General features: G+C 37.2%; 1 protein-coding gene across 15 annotated transcripts in view; it reads right to left on the bottom strand.

Moving 5' to 3' along the window:
• The window catches only part of dlgap2a (discs, large (Drosophila) homolog-associated protein 2a), a 249,913-nt gene that overhangs the window by 4,931 nt on the left and 219,184 nt on the right, over positions 1-25,798 (bottom strand). For all 15 annotated transcript variants that reach the window (XM_073928550.1, XM_073928553.1, XM_073928556.1 and 12 more), the window contains 6 exons: positions 22,058-22,117; positions 16,699-16,848; positions 15,177-15,415; positions 4,115-4,200; positions 3,533-3,987; positions 853-944 (listed from right to left, as the gene is read on the bottom strand). In XM_073928550.1, coding sequence (XP_073784651.1) covers positions 853-944; positions 3,533-3,987; positions 4,115-4,200; positions 15,177-15,415; positions 16,699-16,848; positions 22,058-22,117 — 1,082 coding nt within the window. The remainder of the gene's footprint in view (positions 1-852; positions 945-3,532; positions 3,988-4,114; positions 4,201-15,176; positions 15,416-16,698; positions 16,849-22,057; positions 22,118-25,798) is intronic.

Here is a 25,798-nt window from a genome sequence, read left to right as displayed (position 1 = left end):
TTTCGTTAATGTATGCTTTGTTAGGCTAGGACAATATTTGGCAGAGAAACCTTTTGAGAATCTGGAATGTAAGGGTTAAAAAAATAATTATTGAGAAAACCACCTTTAAAGATTCGCTAAAACCAATGTTTAGCAAAGCTCTTTACTAATTAAAAATGAAGTTTTGATATATTCACAGCAGGCAATTAACAAAAATCTTTATGGAAGATAATCATAACTTAATATTCTTTATTTATACATATAATTTTATGCCATTCTGAAAAAGCTATTTCAAAAATATATATTTGTAAAACATATTAAATATTTTCTGTAAAATATATTCTGATAAAGACCAAAAGCTTTGCCCTTTCACCCATAATAAGAGAATTTTGGCTATTCATTAAAGAATTTGGGTTGAAATTTACAAAAACTTCAATTTGACAACTGAAGTGCAACTGTATTTGATGCAATAACTATATTTATATCACTTGTTGCCATTTCATAAATCTGTGTGTTGCCAAATCAACCACTGTGAGTGTTTGCTTTGAACAGTGGAGCATTTTATTCATGAGGATTTAGGCTGTTTTCTAAAGCGCTGCTCAACTGCGTTTGCCTCCGTACTTGGTCATTTGTTTTCTCTGCATGCCCGACTCAGATCAGCTGATGTGCTGTTGTGTATCATATTTAATGAATGTGACAGCAGAACAAAAGGCCGTCAACGACACCATTATTACTCCAGCACAGAACACCCCTGTGGAGGAGAGCGGCTGAGCATCTGGGGAAGAGCTGCAGAGAGTACAAAGCCTAGCAAAATAGCACAAACAGAACACATACTTGTGCACAAATTGGCATGTGTGCATTGATGTCACTTACTAGGTTTTGCTGGCAAAGCCAATAAAATTGCTGGAATTTCTGGGACATCAGGAGCTGCGCGCTTCCTACAGCACTCCGGATCTTCCCCAGGACTAACACACAAACAGAGAAAAAAGATAAATATGTAATAAGCATCTACTGAAAAACTTTCTGCAGGTCATAAAGTGTCTGTAAACTCATGTGAACTTTCAGATGAAATTATAATGTAACTGATCATGTGATACAATTCTAACATTTAGGGCCCTATCATACATCCGGTGCAATAAGGCGCAAGGTGTGTTTGGCGCGATTTGTTGCTATTTTCAGACCAGTGCAACCATAATTTTTCACATTTTGCGTCACGTTGTTTAAATAGCTAATTCATTTGCACCACTTTGTGGACTCATGGGTGTGCCGGTCTATAAAGGAGGTGTTTTAAGGAGCTTGAATGAAAAAGACTGCGCCACTGACCAACTGAAGACTGGCTTAAAGTTCAGCACAGAGTTTGTTAGTTATGCGCCTATTCAGGTTCAAACGCTTACACATGAATTAATATACACAGAATGTTAAGCAACAAACAAATATCTTTACATATGAAAAAAAAAATAGGATTAAAATGTTACAAATATTATTATTTTCTGCATAAATATAAAAACCACTGCCTCCCTGCCTTCTTCATGTCAGGGGGCTTCTCTGTTTATTCATGACAATTTGCATTTTTATTATAATGTTATTATTAGCAGTATTATTTATTTTATGCATATTTATATTTGTTTAATAAATACAAGTTTAGATTTGTCCATCTATCTGGGTTTGGAGACATATGCATCACCATATGGGGCAAATCTTTGCGCTTAGCAAACTAAATTAAATATGTAGGCTAATGGATGTCTTCAGTGGAGTGGGTACAACACCGTTTCCTTACTTCATAAAAATAAGGGATGAGGTAAAGAGTAAAATTAAAGTAAAGAGGCCAAATGTAGGGAGCTCATTCATATCCTCGCAATGCAGATGGTTTCCACTTACAAAGTTTGCCATGCAAATGTGCCATGGTGCGACGCAACTGACTCTTAAAGGAAATGTGAGATAAGACTCTGATTGGTTTCATGCATGTTATGCTCAAAACACATCCATAACTCATAAAGAGAATAAGTTCAACCTGGGCTGCAAAGCGTATTTTTCCATCCTTATAATAGCAAAAAATAGATTTGGATACGCCCTTAATGCTTTTGCACCATGTGCTTAATACTTTGCGCCTAGATCATTAAAATAGAGCTCTTTCTATTTGTAATCACATTACAGTACAGTACATATTTAAAATGATCAAAGCTACAACTGACTAACAGCGGCAGTAAATTTGTTATACTTTTTAGACTTTGCCTTATCCTCTAAATTTAAAGAGAAACAACAAGTACATTAGAAAGATGATTGAGGGATGATATGACACTGAAGATGAAAGTAAAATGCTGCAAAGCTATTTTACAAGCATCAAAGGATAATGGCAACATTGACTACTGAGAAGAATGCTCCTCATCAAATTCAATATACTATGTACTCAGAACATAAGTGGAATCCTTCATTTTAGAGTTGATTATAAAGTTTTGATAATATTTGTTAAAGATCTACATTTCCTTGCTCCACAGTACCATGTTGAAAAAAAGATCACCACACAAAAATGTATTCATTCATTCATTCATTTTCTTTTCGACTTAGTCCCTCTATTAATCTGGGGTCGCCACAGCGGAATGAACCACCAACTTATCCAGCATATGGTTTACGCAGCAAATGCCCTTCCAGTAGCAACCTATCACTGGGAAACATCCATACGTACTCATACACATGTACATTATGGTCAATTTTAGCTTACCCAATTCACCTGTACCACATGTCTTTGGACTGTGGGGGAAACCGAAGCACCGGAAGGAAGCACACATAAACACAGGGAGAACATGCAAACTCCACACAGAAATGCCAACTGACTCAGCCAAGGCTCGAACCAACTTCCTTCTTGCTGTAAGGCGATCGTGCAACCCACTGCGCCACCACATCCTCCTTTCCACACAAGAATCATGGTTGAAAATCAAAGGTAAGCAAGCTTTTTCTGTGGCTTCCCAACATTTCTGGAATAGTCATCCAGTTCTTTTATATATGTTAAAATACATCTGGCATCGAGTTGCCACTTGGTGTTGGGTCATTGCATTGTGATGGAGATTGTGGAACTGTTGGGTTCCAGCATTTGGGGCTACTTTTAAGTATAAGTAACCATACTTGATAATACTCACTTCACTTGTGGTTTGTGTTTGAGTTACTTTTTGACATTTTAAAGAACTTTGGTCAATGTAAAGGGTGATATAATATAATTTATAATTAAATTTGCTCATTTTAATACTCCCCAACACAAGTGATCAGACTCTACTGCATTTTTTCACACTCATTGCTATTCATTGTCTCTGATGTTTAGAGCCTCGGTGTGTCTCTCAGCTCTTTGCCATGGAAACCTGACAGATGTTGACAGACATAATTGCTCACATGGCAGCGCTCTCAGCATGAGCCTTTAATAACCACAACATTTCACGGTTAAATGTGACACTTCTTTGGATTCATACCTGCCACTTTGAAACCTGGAGCCAAACTCTCCACCAAACAAATTTTATAATAAAAAGATTTAACGGCTCATAGAAGCGGAGCTGCGTTAACTCACTTTCCTCTGACAGATCGTTCTCCTCCGCCTCTCCCTCTAGCTCTTTGCACCATCCCTCCATCTTTTTGGTCTCCGTGTGGAGCAGCTGCATGAACCAGCTTCCGTCTCTCCTGCAGGAGGGTGACGCTCTCCCTGAATCCGACGGTTGGGGTGGTGTTACTGTAACAGCCACAGTGGCAATGGGCTCCCGCGGCGAGGGCTCCAGCCAGGGCTCGGGGCTCCGTTGGGGACTCGGGGGCTCCGTGGGGGTGCGATAATCCTCACGGTAGCTGAAGAGACCCTGTGTGCGGACGGTCCTGACGGCTCCATACTGCGTTGGAGTGCTGGGCTCGCTGTGACGCTGGAAACCTCCACCAAACTGAAGGCCTTTATCCTCCATTAAAGGGAAACCCTCCAACTCTAGGTCAGCCTGAACAGCGGCGGTGACACTGTTGGAGCGCTTAAACCGGCCCTGTCTGTGTGAGAGAGAGGCAGACCTCCAATGAAACCAACAACATTTCATACTCAGCTGGTGTTTCTGTGTAACATCTCACACACCCTTCACACATAGAGGTAAAACAGAGGCAATGGGGCAGTATTTACCGTCTCTCGTCCTCTACTTGAATCCCAACAGACTGATACTCTCGAGAGCCTTTGCTTTCACACTCTGAATCAGTTGCTGCTTCCACCTGAAATGAAAACACAGACTGACCATGTGCAAAGGTATATTATTGCAAATATGTGACCCTACATAACAAAACCTTTCGTTGCACGGGTATATATTGGCAATAGCCAAAAATGTATTATGGGGCAAAATTACAGATTTTATGTTTCTTTTATGCCAAACATTGTCAATTTTATAATTTCCCTCCATACATACAGCATATCATAATAACATTTTTGATTAGTGATGTGTATTGCCAAGGATTTCTTTGAGACAACTTTAAATGTGATTTTCAAATAGTTGTTTCTCAGCCAAATATTATTTTTATATTGAAATATTTTGTCTAAGTCTATGGAAAGCGTACTTATCCAGCTTTTAGGTGATGTGTAAATCTCAATTTCAAAACATTGACACTGGTTTCTGTAGACCTGAGTCACATATTTCTTCATTTTGCATTATAAATGTATTATTGTTTCAAACTCATTTGAACCATTCTTATATTTTGGACACATTACAGTTATATTAAAGGCTATAGTTAACAGCTAAGCCCAACACTGATTACATGAAATGTGACATGTTCATTCATGTTTATTTCATGCTAATAAATACAAGTAAAAGTTGAAGGAATGATATGATTACTTGTGCTGCAGAGTAATCTGATATGCCACATCAAATCAGCAAAAACTACGGTATTACAAAACATAATATGAACAGAATGTGAAATTTGAAGGTTTTCTTAAATAAATGTTGTTCTATTTATACACTCATAAAACAAATGTTTAATATTAATTCATCAATTATACATTAAAATAAACATAAGATAAAATAAATATCTAGAGGCCTGACAAATAAGTATCCCTATACAACATAAACAAAGATTAAAATTGACTTCACTCTGCCAAAATTTTCATTATTTAAAATATTTTGTTCTCCAGATTTTCTAAATCCATAATCTTCATTTTTAAATGGGTGCTTTGCTTTACCAAAAAAGTATCACGATTTGCTTAAAGAGCCACTATTATGGGTTTTTGAAAATGAGCTTCCATGCAGTGTGTAACACAGCTCTAAGTGAATGAACACATTCAGCTGAGGTTTTAATCTGAAAGTGCATCGTGTCTAAAACTATTGATTCTTTAACGAAAAAGTCGACTCGGAGTGAAATAAATGAACCATGTTAGTACGGATCTTTTGCTTAAACGCATCAACGTCGATACGGTACATAACCAAATTTGAAGTGCTGGATCTGGTAAAACATGAACGTGCCTTTTTCCTTCAGACACTAGCGGAACACGGGGGATCACGGGACTGATCATGACATGAAAACATCAATCACTGACAGATGGAGATTCAGCTGCAAAGGCTAAAGGGTTAAAGCAGGCCCGGATTAGCTAATCGTGAGGACCGGGAGAATTCCCGGTGGGCCGGTCCGTTTTTTGGCCACAAGGGCCGGTGTCCCTAGCTCCAGAATCTGTTGCTCTCAGCAGTCACACTTTTTAAAAATAATTTATTTATTTACTTTACCACAGTCTTCTTATTCATTATTTTACCGCAGCTCTACTCTTTTTATCTATTTCTCACAGCCTCGTGGGCAAGATGCAGCCTGCAGGTTAATGATGATATGGTGGTTAGCACGTTAGGTTATGACGCCACCGACCCGGGTTTGATCCTCGTCTGAGTAATTTATTTTTTTCATTTTTATTGTTAAGACATATAATACTGTTAGGGTTGTTGAACATTTAAAGTTCTAAAGCAGCTGTTTTCTCAAAAAAAAAAAGACGTGATAGTGTAATTAGAAACTGAATTGGAAATAACCTTATTTTAAAGAGCCCATATTATGGGTTTTTGAAAATTCCCCTCCATGTAGTGTGTAACACAGCTCTAAGTGAAGTGAAGTATCCAGCTAAGGCTTAAATCTGTAAGAATACAGTGTTTAAAACGGTTGATTCATCTATAAAAGAGTCGACTCATAGTGCTTCAAACGAGTCGCCTTGATACCGACTCATTAGGTGTTTCGCCATGACGTATGAACGAAACCAAGTTATTCACGTGCACGCGCAAACCCGGGAGATTTCAAACCTGAGGCCCCGCCCTCTGACGCAGAAACCCAGAAACACACGCACACCCACAAACACACGCACACAAACATGCCGGTCGATTGAAGTCACACTGCAGATGGACATTATATTGAGTCTCTACCCAAAGATGAAACATCAGCATTATAACCAAGCAGTTGGAAACTTCTGGAAGCTACATGCTACAAAGAATACTTCATCTGAGTTTGTTAAAGGAAGGATCAGTAAAGAGTAACTGATGGACGTCAGGATGGGTTTCTTCCATTTCTCAAGTGTAAGTACGTGCGGTTAAAGTTGTTGCCTCGTTTACTCTAGCTTGCAAATGTATTTAGTTGTGATTTGTTACTTGTAACCGCGTGTACTGTATCAGGTTAACTGGATATTTTATCTTATCGCGTGCAAAGTCACGTTAAAAACGCGACGCGTGCTGTTTGTTTATGGAGCTCCGTGCTAGAGTTCTGCTCCCGCGATTTATTCGGAAATTTATTCCCGCGCCGCAGAAATCTGGCGCGGGGACAGCCGCGGGAATAAATTTCCGAATAAATCGCGGGAGCGGTCGGTAACGGGTTTAATTTGGGACGGGAGCGGGCTGTCTAGCAATATCACGGATATTGCTATGCGAATTAGAAAGAGAGAGTCTGCGTGGTGCTTGTGTGTGTGTTAGTGCGCACGCGCGCGTATGAGAGAGAGAGCGAGAGAGAGAGAGAGAGAGAGAGAGAGAGAGAGAGAGAGAGAGAGCGAACGAACGAACGAGCTTTGTGTGCTTTGTGCTGTGTGTGTATGTGTTTATACAGACAGCTTGGCTGTCTGGACTGTATACTGGGAGATTTTTGGTTGTGTTCTCCGCTCTAGCGGGACCGGGCGCGGCGGGCAGAAAACGGAGCGGGTTCTCAGGCTAAAACCTGGCGGGTGCGGGCGGAAGCGGGAGCGTTGTCATCCGGAGGTGTGTGTGTGTGTTTTTGTGTGTGTGTGGTATGGCGAGTACACGACTGTCTCCTTCGTTCGGTTATCCGTGGCACTATCCACTCGCCATAGTGTGGCAGCTAAAATCCACGTCTACACTATCGAGCGTGTATGAACTGTGATTACTTTTTAAATTGCTGATTAGCTATTGGCCATTTCCCTCTCTGACTGAAGGCAGTCGACCAATCGCGACAGACTGTCATCGGTCCAATCAGCGCAGATTAGCTCCGCGCTAAGGAGGGGTTTGAGAACAAATGAATCACTGGACGATTCATACAGGAGTCGCTGGGATAATTAGCTAAAAATAAATGCAGATTATAAGACCATGAAAGTGTTTTTTGACCTTGCATGCATATTAGACTGTTGTTGGAGACCCTTACAACCAGGATATGACCCTATTTCATGTATAATATGGGCTCTTTAATATAGTCAGTCGTGAACTGAAGTGGGCCGGTCTGAGGCTTGAAACTCCAGGGCTGAAAAGGAGTCCCACTCCGGCCCTGGGTTAAAGTTAATTTTCACAACAATACCACATTATAGCCAGCCAAGTGCTGTGTTTGTTCCAGTCATTCTTCTGATGATTGATACAATAACCTACGCTGCAATGAGGGATTCATTAGACATTTGCTATAAAAGGAAGGAGCAGCAGAGACTATTACGTATGGGACTTTGTCAGACTTTGTCAGGGACTTTGTCAGTAACTGTTACAGTTCATATGGACCAGTTTCTTCTTCCTCCGGATCATAACATGTAAGTGACATTAAAATAATTGCCTCGTTTTGTGCAGTTTGCAAAATATGTGTTTAATTGTGTGTTGTAACATGTAATCGCTCCACACGGCTCGTATCTATTATAGATCAGTGCTTGTACTGTATCTCTCAGGTTTAATATTGATAGGGCTTTTCACATATTGTCCAAAACCACATTGAAAATGCAGCGCGTGCTTCTTTCTTTACAGATTTAAATGCATATCTGAACTTGCAATCCTCTGCTGTTGGTCTTTGCTATGACCACCATAAGCTGTTCCTCACACTCGAGGCACGGTTCAGTTCAGCTTTTGCCACTGTGTGAATTAATACTGAATGTGTGTCATTGTTATTACTTGGGGTTAGCGTTAAGAGTAGAGCAATATGCTGGTGTTTAACTGCATTGCTTTGTTGCATTCCTGCATTGGGCTCTCACATACTCTCTGCTACTTCATATTGGTGGGCGTTTCTCTTTTGAGCTAAACACAATCGACCTATCACAACAGACTGGGTCATCAGATCAATCAGCGCAGATTAGCTTCGCGCTGAGGAGGGGTTTGGGAACCAATGAATCGCTGAACAAATCATATGGGAGTCATTGCGAATTTAGGTAAAATTAAATATTATAAAACAATGAAAGTGTTGTTTGAACTTGCATGCATATCAGCCTGTTGTTGGGGACCTCCACATCCAAAATATAACCTTTTATAATGCATGATCGGGGCTCTTTAACAATGTTAACAAAGCAGCATACTTATACTGAAGAAATCTTACCAACCCTAAAGATTTGGTCAGCTGTATACTGTATGTAATATTCTAAATATTTAAGCAATATTTTATTTAACCAATTATGACTCGGTGACTATTACTGTAAAAGCTTTCTGTTTTAATTGATTCCTGAGATGTTAAATTCACCCAGTCAAAAACAAAAAAAAAAACATAAAATGAAATATCTCTGATAACGAACTGAAGGTCAGTCTTTCAGGTATCTCACAAAAGACTTTGGAGGCTTAAAAGTGTCTGTCACCGCTAAGAACATCAAACCATCTGAAGACAAAAGTGTGTGAGTCACAGAAGTGCTGGAGCAGGACAGACAGAGGAACGGTCACCTCCGAATCAGAGAACAAGATGATTCACTTCAGACAAATCAGTCTGACTGCTGACAATGTAAAGACGCAGGAATTCTGTTTGAGGGACTCAGACTGTCAGGCATGATAGAGCAAGGGCCAGAATATGAAGTTTTTTTTGGCCAGTCCTACAGGATTATAGCTATGTGAGCGGTGTTTCCCTATATTTTTTGATAGTCTGAAAAGATGACAACTTTGTGTGCTTAGGGATTCTTCATGGATACAAAACGATATTGTGGACCACGGCAGAATGCGTCACATCAGTCATTCCGCCACATTAATATAAACCTGAAAATCCGGTGTTGTGAAACTGCAAAGGATGGACAGCTTAAAAAGGACATGCAAGTTCATGCTTGGATTTCACAGATAAAAATAAATATATATTTTCAGAGTATATACATGACAGAAAGTGAAATTCAATACTTTTTGAGACCTTTTTTAAGACTCTTACCATACATTTTAAGACCGGAAAAACTGGCAAGATTTTAAGAGTATATTTACTAAATATTGATGTAAGAAGCTAATCCAAAACTAAAACATGATTCATACACTGAATAAAAATATATTAAATCTAGGTAATTCAGCAGGTCTGCGCCTATAGAGTTACTGGTTACTGCAGTAAACAAAGCAGCATGATGTGAAATTTAGTAGGATTTCATTGATTTTATAAACTACACAGCATCCTGATATTCACAGATTTAATCCAGGCGAACTTTAGCATACAACAATACATTACATATTTAAAAATTATATAAAATTTAATACCTTGCAAAATAGCATTTAAGGCTTTTTAATTTGTTTAAGGGCCTTAAATTTATCTACATTGATTTATCAACTTTTAATAATTTCTAAGACCCCCGGACACCCTGATTTTATTTCAATTAATATTTGATATTTAACAATATTAAAGATATATTAAAATTGCATATATTTTGAAATCAAAAATTGCATAATTGCAGAAATCTAAAATATTTGTCCAGATTTTAGATTTCTGTTTTATCCCCTAAACAGACAGCTAATTGCATAATTACTATTATTTATTATTTAGATTTTATAACCGTGACTTATGTGCAATATTTCAAGTCTTCTCAAGCCACATGACAACGTTATAAGAAATCTAAGAAAGCTTTCAATGACCATAACATAATAATAAACACCATTAATAAAAAATGTCAGTGTCTGAAAGAAAGAGAAGTGCAGACATAAATAAAAAATATATAGATGAGAACATTTTCTTTGCACACACATTGAAAGCCAAATCTCAGACATGAAAGTGAATTTAATGTTTTAATCTATTACTGCATTAGACACACACATTATGTCATGTTTTAGCAAATATTCACCATCAGTTATCTTTTATTATATTGTATGTGTATCTAATATCATATCTGATCATTAATTCTTAAAGTGACTGTAACCTACACTGCTGTCTGTCTTTATTGATGATGAACAGATGAATTTCCATGAAAAGCAAAAGTACATAAAACTTAAAATGTTTGTGTGAACCATTTCTTTACTTAACCATAATCACGAGTCAATGCAAAGTGAATGTTGAATATATTAAATGATATCTAGGCAAGCTGCTACAAAGAAACAAAAACACACAAAAGCTATTGGTGGAACCAGAAAATGGAGCATTATCATCAGCAGTCTGGCCTTAAAAATAAGTTTCAGTCAAGCAGGATAAAAGGGAAATCGACTGACACAATAAAGAGGATTTTTGAATGATCTTCTTGACACTCAAACACTGCTAACAATCTACATCCCGTCTTCATGTATGAAAAAAACTGCACCAAAACCTTCTCCTCTGCACAACATGAAAAATGTAACACTAGTGAAGTATAGTGGGCTGTTGCTGCATTTATTCATCGTGTGAGTGTTTTTGGCCAAACATGTAGTCATTAAGCACTACAATTATTTTTATGGCGAGAGTAAAAACACTATAAATTTACCTACCTTAGCTCCCACTAAGTCTACACCCTTTCTCATACATCAATTCCACTCTCTCGTAAATGCACATACGGCAATTGCCAGAAGCCATTTAATAAACTTGTAAATGTGGTTACTGTTTTTCTTTTACTTTTTATTCATGATTTTTCTTTTTCTTTCTTTTTTTTTACAGAATAATAATAATAATAATAATATTTAATAATAATAATTCCTTACATTTAAAAAGCGCTTTTCTGGACTCTCAAAGTGCTTTGCATATTTTTCAAGGGAATTTCTCATCCACCACCAGTGTGGAGCATCCATCTGGATGATGTGACAGCAGCCATATTGTGCCAGACCGCACACCACATACCAGCTAATTGATGTAAAGGAGACAGAGTGATGAAGCCAATTGTGATATGGGTTAGGAGGCCATGATGAACAGAGGCCAGTGGGCAAATTTTGACCAGGATGCCACGGTTAAAACCCCTACCCACAGAGAATCAGGATCTTGGGTTAATGTCTCATTAGAAAGACGGCGCTCACTGAGCCGTATAGTGTCCCCTGCACTATACTGGGGCATCAGGACCCGCACAGACCACAAGTTGAGTGTCCCCTGCTGCTCTCACTAACACCACGTCTGGCAGCAACCTAGCTTTCCCATCTGGTCTCCCATCAAGGTACTGACCGTGATTAGCTTCAGTGGGTAACCATGTGAGAGTTGCAGAGAGCTAGCTGCTGGCTAACAACCCCTTGACCAACAATCTATGGATCATTTTCAGGGACGGAAACAAAAACAATGCTTCCAAAATATTTCCTGTTGAACATTTTTTTCATTCTACAGCTTCCGAGAATCCAAAAAGAGCCACCTATCTTGTTACAGTTATGAAATAGTTTCATGGCAAGCAGGAAATGTGGGCCAATGACATCGCCACATTGAAATAGTCTATATTACAAAAATTAAGAATAAATAATACAAAATTAATAATTAAAGATTATCATAAATTCTTTTTAGGGGATACATTAGTAAACTACAAGTTGTAGTTTAATATGGTTACTTTTATAATGAGAACCAAACGTCTTAAAAACCAAGCATAAAATATCTGGAAACCATTTAATGCATTAGAGAATTGGAAAGATACATCATTATATCTTATCATGACTCTGACTGTCTTCATCTGAAAGAAAAACTAGAGTAAATGATTAAATAATATTCATTTTTGGTTGAACTATTTCTTTACGCAGCCAAAAAGTAAGTAAAAGAAAACCTGAAAAATGCAGATTCAGTTTCATCGAAAGACAGAGACTTGTTCATCCTGTACAGTGATAAGGACATGTGCTGTTTGCCACTAATGCGCGAGGAAAAAACTGCTAAATAATTCCAGTCTTGTGGGCGAACATATTTCTTAATAAAAATAATAATGCAAAATTCTGTTTCATGGCCGGTAATAAATATTTATGGAGCCCCCATTGGCAATTAATTGTCCTTTCTGTGCATAACCTATAGGGGGCAGTGTAGACAGTGAATGCAAAAGAGATACAGCAATAGGGCTGAGAGAGGCAAAAACATTTAACATTATTAGGACATGATCTCAACACAGATATTCACAAGGCAAAGACAGATAACTGCTGAAGAGAGAGAGAGAGAGAGAGAGAGAGAGAGGGAATTAAGAGAAGATGAATGAGAGAGAAGGATGAGGAAAGAGGGAGATTAAGGGAAGGAGAGAGAGGGAGAGCCCATTCACTGAAGCCTGAGTTGAATGTTAATTAACGGATTGCGGTACGATGACTCATAGAAAGCTATTTTTAGAGTACCAACACAGACTGGAGGTGTACGGGGTTGTATATACTTCTGTGTTTGGATTCCAAAATAACCTACATTGCTTTGGTTAGGTAAGATTCAGTCTGCGTGAGTGCCTGTGGGTGGGATTTATCACTACTCAGCACTCTTTTCATTAATATTTTGTTCTCGAGGACAGACGAGAGCTCAAAACAGCAGGGAAGTTGAAGGAAAATGCAGACTTCAACTTAAAGTTAAAGGTGAAGAGACAAAAGTGTAAAAAAAAAAAAAAGACAAAATAAATGCTTCAAAGAGATTTTCTGAACAACACTGACTTCATTTGAAATAGGTCTGCCCTGCCTTAAACACATATTATATAGTCGGCAGCATATAAAGCAGGGAAAATTGAAAATAAGAAAAAATTATATATAATATTATGTTTTTCTCTTCTTTCTCATTGTTTTATAACATGTTTTAACACATTTAATCTGTTTTTAATCGTTTTTGTTATTAGTTTTTATTTTTCTTAAACTTGTCTCTTTTATTTCTGTTTATGTAAAGCACTTTGAATTGCCACTGTGTATGAAATATGCTATATAAATAAACTTCCCTTGCCTATATTATATACAAACAGACAAAAACCAAATCATAGGCCCTATTGTGAAATTTTGATTATTTTTCAAATATTTCCCAAGTAATATTTAACAAACCAAACTATATTTCACAGTATTTTCTATTGCAGAACATACTACATGGTATGTCTTTTTGTGCGTTTGAAATAAAAGCATTTTAAATAATTATTAAGGTCAATATTATTAGCTCCCTAATGAATATTTTAGGCTCTAGAACAAACCACTGTTGTCCATTGACTTTGTTTAATTAACAATCTTGCTTTGTTAACCTATTTAACTCAGTTAAAGCTGAATACTAGTATATTGTAAAATATTATCTACTAATACTGTCATCATGGTAAAGACAAAATAAATCAGTACCAGAAAAATAGAAATTAGTTTTTAAAATGAGTGTGTATGGATATCTCCCAGTACTGGATTGCAGCTGGAAGGGCATCCGCTGTGTGCAGGTTATAATAATGCTTATTATAACATAGTAATTTTTTGGCTTTGAACAAAAACAGAAGAATAAAATAAATACATTAAGATTATTTTATAATTTAGTCAATATATTATTTCACAATGATCAATATCAATGATTATAATGATTATATTTATGCTATGAACTTTACTAATGTTAAATCAGAATTTTGAGTTTTTATATTTGGTGCATGAAACAATGACATTCTAATAATATCTTTTACTTTAAACATTATGCTTTAGGTGCATGATCTGAACAAGATATAACATGATCTGCCACTATTATGCTACGATTTAATGTTAAATAAAAAAAAAAAAAACTGCATGTCCAATGAATGTTTATATGAAAACAGCTTTACTGCACTTAACACTTACACAGACAAAAGTCTTGTGGTGGATCCCAGTTGCAATAATTTGGAAATGTGTCAGAAGTTCTGAAGTTCTGAATACTACAGAAGACCTATTGGAACCTGCATGGACTCCAGATTCACATAGAAATCAGTCAAGTTTGGTGAAGGAAAAGTTTGGGGTTCCTACACACTATTCATTCTTTTTCTACTACTGTACATTATTTTTGGTAAGTGACAAAACTTTTATCAAAATAAATTTAGACCTGACTGTCCTAATTAAATAATTAAAAATCAAGGCATGTTTATATTTTATTTTGGTAAAATAAGCGTAATCTAGAGGGCTTTGTCTTTCATATAAGCCACTTCAGATAACAAATAATCAACTAGAAGTCAAGTTTTTTGTTGTTGTTCCTAAAACTTGTCAGGTTTGTCAGACTTGTCTTTGACATGAAAAATGAAAAAAGTTGGTATTAAAAACGCACACTGTAAACCAGGATAGTTCATCCAAATGTAAACATTTCAATAAAAAAAAATCTAAATGTGTAAGACTTTATTTCTTTCTGTGGAAAAGAAAAAAATATATATTTTGATGTACAGTAGTCAACATTTGAAATGGATCAAAAAAGGTCTTCAAAGTTGCCCTAGCACGAGAACATTCAATAGTACACACTGGTTTTAGGACAACTTTGATAAAAGGCTTTGATCCACATCAAATGTTGACTACTGTCAGTCAGTGGAATCCAGCACTCTTCTAAAACCCACTAGCAATCACTATACCATAAACTTATACAAATAAAATATACTGTACAGATGTTTTGCTTTCTATAGGTCAATAAGGCAGAACACCATGCAGTTTTCAATCAACATAAAAATAAGTAAATTATATATGTTTTTTTATTTTTGCATGACCCACTCTAATAGTGATGCAGGATGTTAGATTCACCTGTATTCCTATAGATGATCTTGGTGTTTTCAGGTACTCCTCTGCCTTGGAGACGAGCACAGCTTTATCACAGGTCATAACTGAGCTGTGGCTGTCGGTGGAGGGGTGTCTCTTTCCTGCCATCGCCATGGCAGCAGCTTCCATGGCGATAGTGACGGCCTTGGCACTGTCCAGACTGTCAGTGGAGTTATAAAGGGCTCGACCCAAACTCAGACTCGACCCGTCTGAACCCCAGAAACCTGTGGACAACAATAAAGAAAAGTCACCCAAAAATACTAATATAGACACGAATGATGCAATGTTATCAATTTTGAAGGTGTTGACTACCATAAAAATTCAAAAAAAGATTCAAAATCATGCCATGTGAGATGTGTTCTAATTGAAAATGACATTGTTGACAGCCAATCAGAGAGCAGTATCCATTAGTGTGGGTATCTGCAGGCCAGCGGGAGCTTGGGGGAGAAATTAAAAGGCTTCTTTTCGGTGCCAAGAAATGAAGGAAGAGCACTCATGTCTGTTTGACGTGTGAGCAATATCACAACCAGGTCGAAAAAGAAAAAAGTTTAAAAGAAATTGCTAATTCCATTCAAAGCTCAGGTGAGCAAAATAAGTACATTTTCTACCCCACTAAAGGTTTCTTTCATATTTGGTAAATAACAAAAGATATACTACATGACCTTGCATTGTTTCCATGTCACTTCTCACGTGTGTGTGGTTGTGAGAGACGTAGATTGTAGACAGAGACAACGTTGTCAGCTATTCTTTTATTATAAAGTCATGCAGTGTAAAACCCCATGTTGCAGATACATCCTACAGTGTAAACACAGCACAGACAGAACGCTACTCCAGATAGTCATGCAGTGTGAAAACATCTGTAACATGACTACTTTTAAAAATTATGCAGTCTGAGCTCAGCATTAGGCCACACACACACAAATTGGGCAGCAGGTGGGGGATGGAGCCTTTGACTGGATTGGATTACGATACATTGATCTCAGTCTCTATTGAAAAAACCTGAATGAATTACGAAATTAATAAATTAAATTTTTGTATGCTATACAGTTAAAAAAAATCTGTTTTAGGTAAAAACAAAATAGCAGTGTTGTTATTGTTAATTAAATCAATTTAAGAAATATTATTGTTAGTAACAGAAATTATGCTTGAATAATAATTAAAAATTCTAAATAACAATGCAAAATGTTGCCATGAAAACTAACTGAAACAAGTGCTACAATAAATAATATTAACACAAAAATAAATGGTTTCCCAGAGATGGGTTGTGGCTGGAAGGGCATCCGCTGCATAAAAATGTGCTGGATAAGTTGGTGGTTCATTCCGCTGTGGCTACCCTGGATTAATAAAGGGACTAAGCTGAAAAGAAAATGAATGACAAAAATAAATAAAACTAGAAATAATAGACCAAAACTCATTAGCAAAACCAAAAATATGAACATAAAAGCTCTTTCAAAACTAAACACTATAAAAGTTTAGAAAAGTACTCAGACAGCTGTGGTTAACAGACCTCTGGCCAGCTGTCCTTCATGGTAGGCATCCTGCGTGGACTCTGTACTGCTCTGCGCCGTGATGGAGATCAGGGGTTTGGAGGTGGAGCGAGGGGGAACAGGCGGAGGTGTCCTCTTGTAGGTGGGTGTACTAGGAGTGTAGGTGACCGCTGATAGACAGAGAGAAAGAGGCTTAAAGTCAAATATCTCCTGCACATCAACACGATCTTATCAAATATTCAAGACCGAAGGGAGACCAAGATTATTACATATTTATTGACCAATACTCTGAACACAGAGTGAAAACACTGTGCTGCTGATTACTCATTCAAAATGAAGAGAAGCCTGCTAATTATAATGCGTTAATATACAGAGCACAATACTAACACCAACTCTCCCTTCATTAATAAGAGAAAGAAGCAGTGACAAACAGTGCTCTGATGTGCTTGTGAACAGAATGTGAAGCCTGCCGCGGGTTCTGATGAGAGAAAGGTTATCAACAAATCTCTTTTTGCTTTAATCCACACAGCTGGACTAGGCTGATAAATGGAGCTTTGATTTGTCCTCTAATTTAGTGTACCTTTTTAGACTTTTGATGAGTGAAAAGTTACAACATAATTGAAAGGGACAGAAAATACTACCCAACAGTTCTATTTTAAATAAAAGTTGCTGAATGCATATATATATAGACACACACACACACACACATGCACACAGTCTTAAGTACACTTTTTTAGGTACACCTGTCCAACTGCTTGTTAATGCAAATTTCTAATCAGCCAATCACATAGCAACACCTCATTTAGGTATGTGGAAAGGGAACTGTAACTCATAAAACCACTTGTTACAAGTATGCAGAAGAACATCTCTTAATGCACAACACGTCAAACCTTGAGGCAGATGGGCTACAGCAGCAGAAGACCACACTGGAAGCCACTTCTATCAGCTAAGAACTGGAAACTGAAGCTACATTTCATACAGGCTCACCAAAATTGGACAATAGAGGATTGGAAAAACTGGCGTTAACAACATGATAGCATGAATCCATTCTGCTTTGTATCAAAGGTTCAGCCTGGAGGTGGTGGTGTAATTGTGTGGGGGATATTTTCTTGCCAAACTGAGCATTGTGCCAATGCCACAGCCTACCTGAGTATTGTTGCTGACCATGTCCATCCCTTTAGGACCACAGTGTACCCATGCTCTGATGGCTACTTCCAGCAGGATAATGCACCATGTAATAAAGTGTGAATCATCTCAGACTGGTTTCTTAAACATGACAATAAGTTCACTATACTCAAATGGCCCCCATAGTCACCAGATCTTAATCCTGTAGAGCACATTTGGAATGTGGACCAATATGGACCAAAATCTCCAAGGAATCTTTGCCACGAAGCAAACCTTGTTTAATCTGTGCCACGAAGGATTAAGGCAGTTCTGAAGGCAAAATGGGGTCCAGCCCAGTACTAGTAAGTTGTACCTAAAAAAGTGGCCGGTGAGGGTGTGTGTATGTGTGTGTGTGTGTGTATTGATTTTGGGTATATTTATAGATGTAAAACACACCCACACACACAATTTTTGATTATTTCTTCTCTTTTATACAACACCGAAGACTGTAATAATCCTGGAAATTTGGCTATGACTCACAATAATTTTATTTCTACCAAATTTCCATAGAAAACTGTTAATTATTTAATAAAATGTTAATATTAAATTTTTATTGTATTTTTGCTTAAATAAATGCTGCCTTGATAAGCATAAGAGATATTAAAAATAAGTTTTTTTACTGTTGCATACTTTCAATGTGGTTGAAGTTCATTCTTCACTTATAAAGATGATTCATTGTTAAGGATCTATTATGCTTTAAATCTATTATGAGTATATTACGGGTTGCTGGATAACATCACATTTATTAAAACATTTATTGGGGTCTAAATTACATTTCATTTTAAAAATCTAAAAGTTTAATCTAAGAAAAAATGGTATAGTATAAAAAAACAATAAAAACTCATACAAATGTTAGAGGTCATTACTGAAATATTGATGCGACACTGCAATTTTTCAGTTCGCCTTTCACTCCAGTTGTCATAATGATGATAATATCACTTCAAGATCCTGCTGTACGTCTTAATAAGTCAAAGCCACCTCTCATCGCATTAGCCAGCTTTAAAATCTCACAGAAAGGTCATATGAACAACTGAGTCAGACAGTCTGGACGAAAGAGAGATAAGGAGAGATTAAAAGAGAAAGATGGATTGTAACAACAAGGGAGTGGAAGAGAGAAAGAGAGTTTGAAGGGCCGAGAATGAACGAGAGAGGAGTGATTCAGCACTGGTACAAAAATAGATGTTACCGCCAAACAAATAATGCAACAGGGACTCATAACTCTCTCTGCGCTGCCCGTTTTATCAAATGAGCCGAGAGTGATGGCATCTGGGCTTTTATTGCTATCAAGAGAGAGGAAGGGGCAAATGAGAGAGAAGGAGTTAGTGAGAGTCCATCACACTGACAAAACAAGAGAAAAATACTCACTGTTTACAAGGCTACAAAAGAAGAGAGTTAAAGTTGATGACAGTCATTTTGTTTTAAGTTTGCTGCTCTTGGGAATCATTAAACAGCTTTAAATGATGAAATATGTGGAAGGGGGACAAAAATCACAATTTGGGGTTTTAACAGATGTAAAAGATTAAATGAAATCACAATTCAGCATGCAAAATGCCCAATTCTTCACTGTCAGTTTATAAAAGACCACAATGGTCTTTTTTTCAACCACTTTTCTCATCTGTCTGCATTAAATATCCCCATTTAAACAAACAATCACATTTAACACTCTCAGATATAAAGGTGCAAACGTTGTCTCTGGGGTAGTACCTTTTTAAAAAGGTACACTTTTCTACTTTGTGGGGGGTTGTATCTTTAATAAACTATGACAGTTCACGTTCATTAACAGGTTAGAATGATTAATAAATCCATATGAAACAGTCCCTTAAAAGTGACGTCGGGTCGGCGCCAATAGCCTAGTGGTCTTGTGCACTGACATATAGCACCAACGTGCTCACGGCGACCCGAATTCGATTCCCGGCTTGAGGTCCTTTATCCTTCCCCTCTCACTGCTCCAAATGCTTTTCTGTATGAATTCTTTACTGTCATGTCATAATAAAGGTGAAAAACCCCTAAATATATATATATAGATATAAAAAAAAGTGACATCGGGTCTTCAGTTTCTCGCTCAGGTGTGCTGAGCTACAAGCGTAATGCGCCAAAGCCCAACTGAACTGCGTTCTACCACACCTTTTCCAACCAGGCTAGGGCTGGCCAACTGGTTTAGAGCACTCACACTTGTCAAACGAACAGGGAAATGGGGGTCAAACGTGCTGGGGCATGGTTCGGATAGTCAAGTGTGAGTACACCCTTAGGTTTTAACATGTAGAGCAATGATGTCATGCTCAATTCCTGGAGGGTCACAGCCTACACTTCCCTGTAGGTTTCAAACAAGCCTGAAGGACTCAATTAGTTTGATCAGGTGTGTTTAATTAGAGTTGGAATTAGACTGTGCAGGGCTGCAGAGTTTGATATCCCTGATGTAGAGTAAAGGTACTACTACCTTTAAGGTACCAATGTGGACTTGTTAGGTACAAATGTGTACCTTAAAAAAAATATCACGCCAGAAATAACTTTATTCATTCATTCATTTTCTTTTCAGCTTTGTCCCTTTATTAATCTGGGGTCACCACAACGGAATGAACCGCCAACTTATCCAGCACATGTTTTTACGCAGTGGGTGTCCTTCCAGCTGCAACCCATTATTGGGAAACACTCATACACGCTCATTCACACACACTACGGACAATTTTAGCTTACCCAATTCACCTGTACCGCATTTCTTTGGACTTGTGGGGGAAACCAGAGCACCAGAAGGATACCCACGCGAACGCTTGATAGAACATGCAAACTCCACACAGAAATGCCAACTGACCCAGCCAAGGCTTGAACCAGCAACCTTCTTGCTGTGAGGCGACAGCACTTTCTACTGCGCCACCGCGTCACCCCAGAAATAACTTTTGTACCATAATTTTTATTGCATTGCTCACAATGCTATACATAAAATGTCAAACGAGTTCAGTATAGCTCCGCCCACTCACATAAAGCACTGGGAATAAGTGACACCCCTCCTAATCATTGAACTAAGGTGTTCCATACACTTCCATGGCCACGGGTGTAAAAAAATCAAGCACCAAGTCATGAAGATGCGTCTAAAAACGTTTGTGAACGTTTGTCAAGTGTGGTACATTGATAGGTTGCCACCTGTGCAATAGGTCCATTCTTGAAATTTTATCTCAAGACATTTCGGACAATTTTATGCTTCCAAGTTTGTGGGAAAAGTTTGGGTATGGCCTCTTCAGTTCCATCTGTACACCAGTGCACGAAGCAAGGTCCATAAAGAAATGGTGTAGAGCAGGATTAACCAATCTTGTTCATGGAGGTTCGGTGCCCTGCAGGGTTTAGCTCCAACTTGCCTCAACACACCTGCCTGGGTGTTTCAAATATACCTAGTAAAATTTTAATTAGCTTGTTCAGGTGTGTTTGATTAGGGTTGGAGCTATAATCTGCAGGACACCAGACCTCCAGGAACAAGTTTGGTGATCCCTGGTGTAGAGGAACTTGAATGACCCGCACAGAGTTCGACATCAACCCAATACACTTTTGGGATGATTTCGAGCAAAGACTAATTTAGAAAAATACTCCAGCAGTCCTTAAAGCACTTTATTTGAATACTGAACATCAATAAAAGGTCTTAGACCAAATAGAATCGTGTTCTGGACATTAAAATACCTTTTCTTTTCCTCATAGCTCAACTGATTTTTTAAAAATTTACAAACCTTTATAATGAATATTAATCAATAATATATGCTTTTGGGTAAGTCATCACCTGGATTAGTTAATCTCGGGTTTATATTATACACTGATATCCAAGTGAGAAACTACATTACCCATAATTCTGCAATGCAATCAGAAAACAGCATTCAAAGAAATTCTTTTAAACATATTATATATAAACTTTGAAAATATTGTTTCACACAATAAACATTTAAATCTTAAAATATTTCATTTATTTATAATTAAAAAATATTTTTATAATAATTACAATAAACGGGCAGTTAGTTTTTGGGACAGGTTCAGGGTTCGCACTAGCATTGACTTATGAAGTTATCTTTAGCAGTACTTTCTTTGTCAAGTATATTTTAAGCACACAGTGTGTTTATGTAAATGCATGCACTTTAAAATAAAGTAAAATCATAATAATGAACAAATATAAGAGAATATGTTGTTTTTTAACAACTAGTTGGAGTAAATATGAAAAGATGATTGGGGTGTCTTTACCTGGTGGTTGTTGGGATGGCCGATCCACACTGCCTGAAGAAGGGAGATGGAACTGAATTCCTACAAGCAAACATACACAAACTTTTTGAAGCCAGACCACATTCTCACACCGCAGACAGACAAAACAGACAAACACAACATACATACACACGTCATTCTGAGCTCAGTACAAACACGCTCAATTCTGCATCATGAGCCTTGACAATAACTATTCACGAGAAGCTTGTTAAAAAATAGAAACACCTGATGAAAAGTGATCATTGTTCCAAATGAACACAAAACATTCTTCCACTGTGTGTTTTAAAGACCATACACCACAGAAAAGCAATATCCCAAACCCTCAACGCAACAAAAAAAAGTAGTACAAAAAAAATCACTTCAACCTGAATTAAATCTTCAAGTTCTAGTAAAGCTAACAATATCAGAATCGAAATCATAATCCCCAATCGCCATGCAGAACCTTCTCATCAATTCGCGCTTTTGCATAACGTCACGCTGGATTATTTACTATGACATCGAAAGTGTTACTGCTTGTGGCAATTTGCTCAGCTATGAACTTTGCATAGGCCTACAAAAGGAAATTAATATTATTATTACAGCAGATCAAGTAGTATAACTCTTACCAGTTAAAGAGAAAACAAACAAATGTGCACGTGTGTGTGTGTGTGTGTTTGTGAAGAGAAATGAGTAGAGAGAGGTTTAGTAGCTTACAGTACACTCCTAATTCAGAGACCACCATGCAACGGTCTAAAACAGCTCATGTAAAAGTTGTCATTTTATTATTTAAAGAAATAATTAACATTCACTTAGGTACAGATCATCGTGATTGCAGACATTTAGGATGATCTCAGGAAAATAAACAACAACAATCAGCTGACAGAAATGAAGATACACAGAGATAAAGAGGCTTGTTTTCACATGTTTTTTTTTCAGGCTTCGGGTCTCTGTGGTTAATATTTGAAACCTTACAGTCAAAGTGCTTTCATTTTGGAATTTTGAAGCCATTAAGAGTTAAATCAATGGATAAAATCACAGTGGCACAACAATATTGAGGCTGGGTGGTTAAACGCCCACATTCATGAGCAAGACAAGGCACACAATGCACAAGCAGCCAATGAAATGTGCAGTACCAGGAAACCCTTCCAATAAGAGAAACACTGCTTTTACTACACTTAAATGACCCATAAGGCTCTGTCAGGTATTTCCTGCCCACTGAAATGACTTGCAATGACTTCATATTGTAGAAATGGGACCAGTGAGCGTCTTAATGCGTGTCCAGAGTTGCTACAGTCAGTTTTGTCCTGTACTTTAAGCACCTGTGGGTCTGTTCTAGATATGTTTGTAAAACCCACTTTTATTACTCAAGAAATAGCTCTCCAGCACAGAAGAGGGCAATGTGTGGACAATGCTGTAAAATAAGGCCTGAGAGCTCTGTTATGGATAAAGGAAGACCTGTTAGCAATGGCTAAATCCCAATACGCATGCTTGGCATACTATATAGTATGTGATATAAGGATCAGCATCCTCCTAATATGTGGAAATAGTAGGTTAAATCTGCTAACTGTGTCCAGTGAATGTTCAAAATACTGTATGCATCTTTATGTGCTTTTTGAGGAGTATTTTCCACAATTTGTTGCACTACACTACACACATCATGGTTGTTGAGTTGTAATGGGTGTAGTTTAATGACCATACCATACTTAGTAGTGGCATGCGAACTGGGAATTAGCCAAGATTTCCATTGCAACATTAAATATTTACAGATTAAAGATATGTAACTAGGTTGAATTAGTAGGGAAACACATTTAAAGTCTTCGAAAGCTTTTAAGACCATCCAGTATATGCACTGTTCTCAAAACACACTGTTAACATCTTTCGGTTGGCTATCTAACTACAAACGAACTGAAAGCCTTGAAACTCAAGGTTTTTACTAAAAACAACAACAAGTGAACAAATCTAAATACATTTAGATGCAATTAGCTACAACCACTTGATGGAAAATAAAAATACATTCACTGCAAATAATAACAATAAAACAATACTGCCTATCTTGAAACAATACTGACTACAACTTTGTGAACACCTATTCATTGCACATATCGCTGTCCATTTTACATTTTCCTGTTCTTTTTGGGAGTCGTTGTACTTGCACTGTCTGTATTTTGTACTGTCTGCTTTTCACTCATCATAGCAGACGTGCTGCTGATGATGTGACAATAAAAGTGATTTGATTTGATTTAATAATGTTATTCTGTAGTCTCAACTATATTAACTCCCTTAGGAACTTTTATTTTAAAACCAATTTAATGTAAAACTGTTGCTAGCAAATGAAAGATCACTGTATCTGGTTTTGAAATTTCATCTGATTGCCAGATACAAGTCCATTGCTCTACATTTGTCAATACCACCTTAGTGAATTAGGTATATGCACACAGACTTTTAGTTTCAGTTAGCCAGCCTCTGTGCTTCCGGTTACTGCGTTAAGATGTGAATTCTTTTAAAAAGATCTTTACTGCCTGGCTGAGATACGATATAAAGTTGGTATCAGACCAAACAAAAAAACACTGCATTAAATTATATTTTTCTGTGCCATGTCTTTAAAATATGTTAATTAATTTTACCTTAATATTTTCAATGGAGTTTCTGCGCTGGCCTGCTGCTAATGACGGCGCATGAGTTTTCGTCTCTATTTACGCTTTAACAACTTAATGGATGCTTATGTCTATCATACATATACATCGATGCTGTAAAATGAACCTTATAAAATTTAAAATAGTCATATAATGCTCTCACCGGCTGAAAAATTACTAGCTGTGCATATAGCCCATTAATGCCAGTTAATAACAGGGATAGCCGGAGTGTTTCCGTAAGTACCCTGATACGTACATAATTTTGATATTAATAGATTTAGACTGCTGATTTGGCATTGATATCTTTAGTCACTATACTGGCTCAAAAAAACTGGCATCATTTTTTAACACATGGAGCTGTTGTGTCTGTAATGTTATTAATATTTGAAGAGAAAAAAGTCACAGGATACAATCGGCTGCATATGTACAATAAAAGAGGGAATCCCTGTGGAATATATTATACTTGTGTTTCAAGAGCAAACAGTATGTAGTATCTCTTTTATAATAATATATGTGGATTTGAAAGATTAGCATGGATTTGTAAGAAGTGTGCATGATAAATTTTGTTTACTGCTAACTGTACAAATATTGGACAGTCCCTTCAATTTGTTTGTTTAGACCACAGGACTTACTTCCTAACCAGTATGCATTTCTGTGGCCTGTAGATCTATTTCCCAAATCAAATAAACTGTATAATGAACTACATGCTCCTATTCAAGTAAACAGAGCAGACTAACAGTACGTCGGACCTCTGTAAATGTAAGTCATTTTAAGAAATAGTGATTCAATATTAAAATCTCAAATATTTCCATATATGTCCAGAAAGGGAATCAAAAAATATCACATTCAGCATGTCCAACGTCCCCTCAAGATATAGGTTTTAAAGAAAAAAAAAGAGAAAAAGAAAATCAGTCACTTTACACAGTATCATAACATAGCCGTCGTGTCTTTGGAAAATTCACAGTACTAAATTGTCCTCCACTTTTACAGTGAGACTTTGGCTCTGAAGACTTTGAGTTAAATGGAATAAAGGATTCCATTATTCACACCAGAAAAATGACCATTACATTACATTCAGAGAAAAAAACAGATTATCAAAAATCCATAAAAT

The sequence above is a fragment of the Danio rerio genome, chromosome 17, assembly GCF_049306965.1.
Source record: "Danio rerio strain Tuebingen ecotype United States chromosome 17, GRCz12tu, whole genome shotgun sequence".
NCBI lineage: Eukaryota > Metazoa > Chordata > Actinopteri > Cypriniformes > Danionidae > Danio > Danio rerio.
This window is presented reverse-complemented; position numbering and strand designations above follow the sequence as displayed.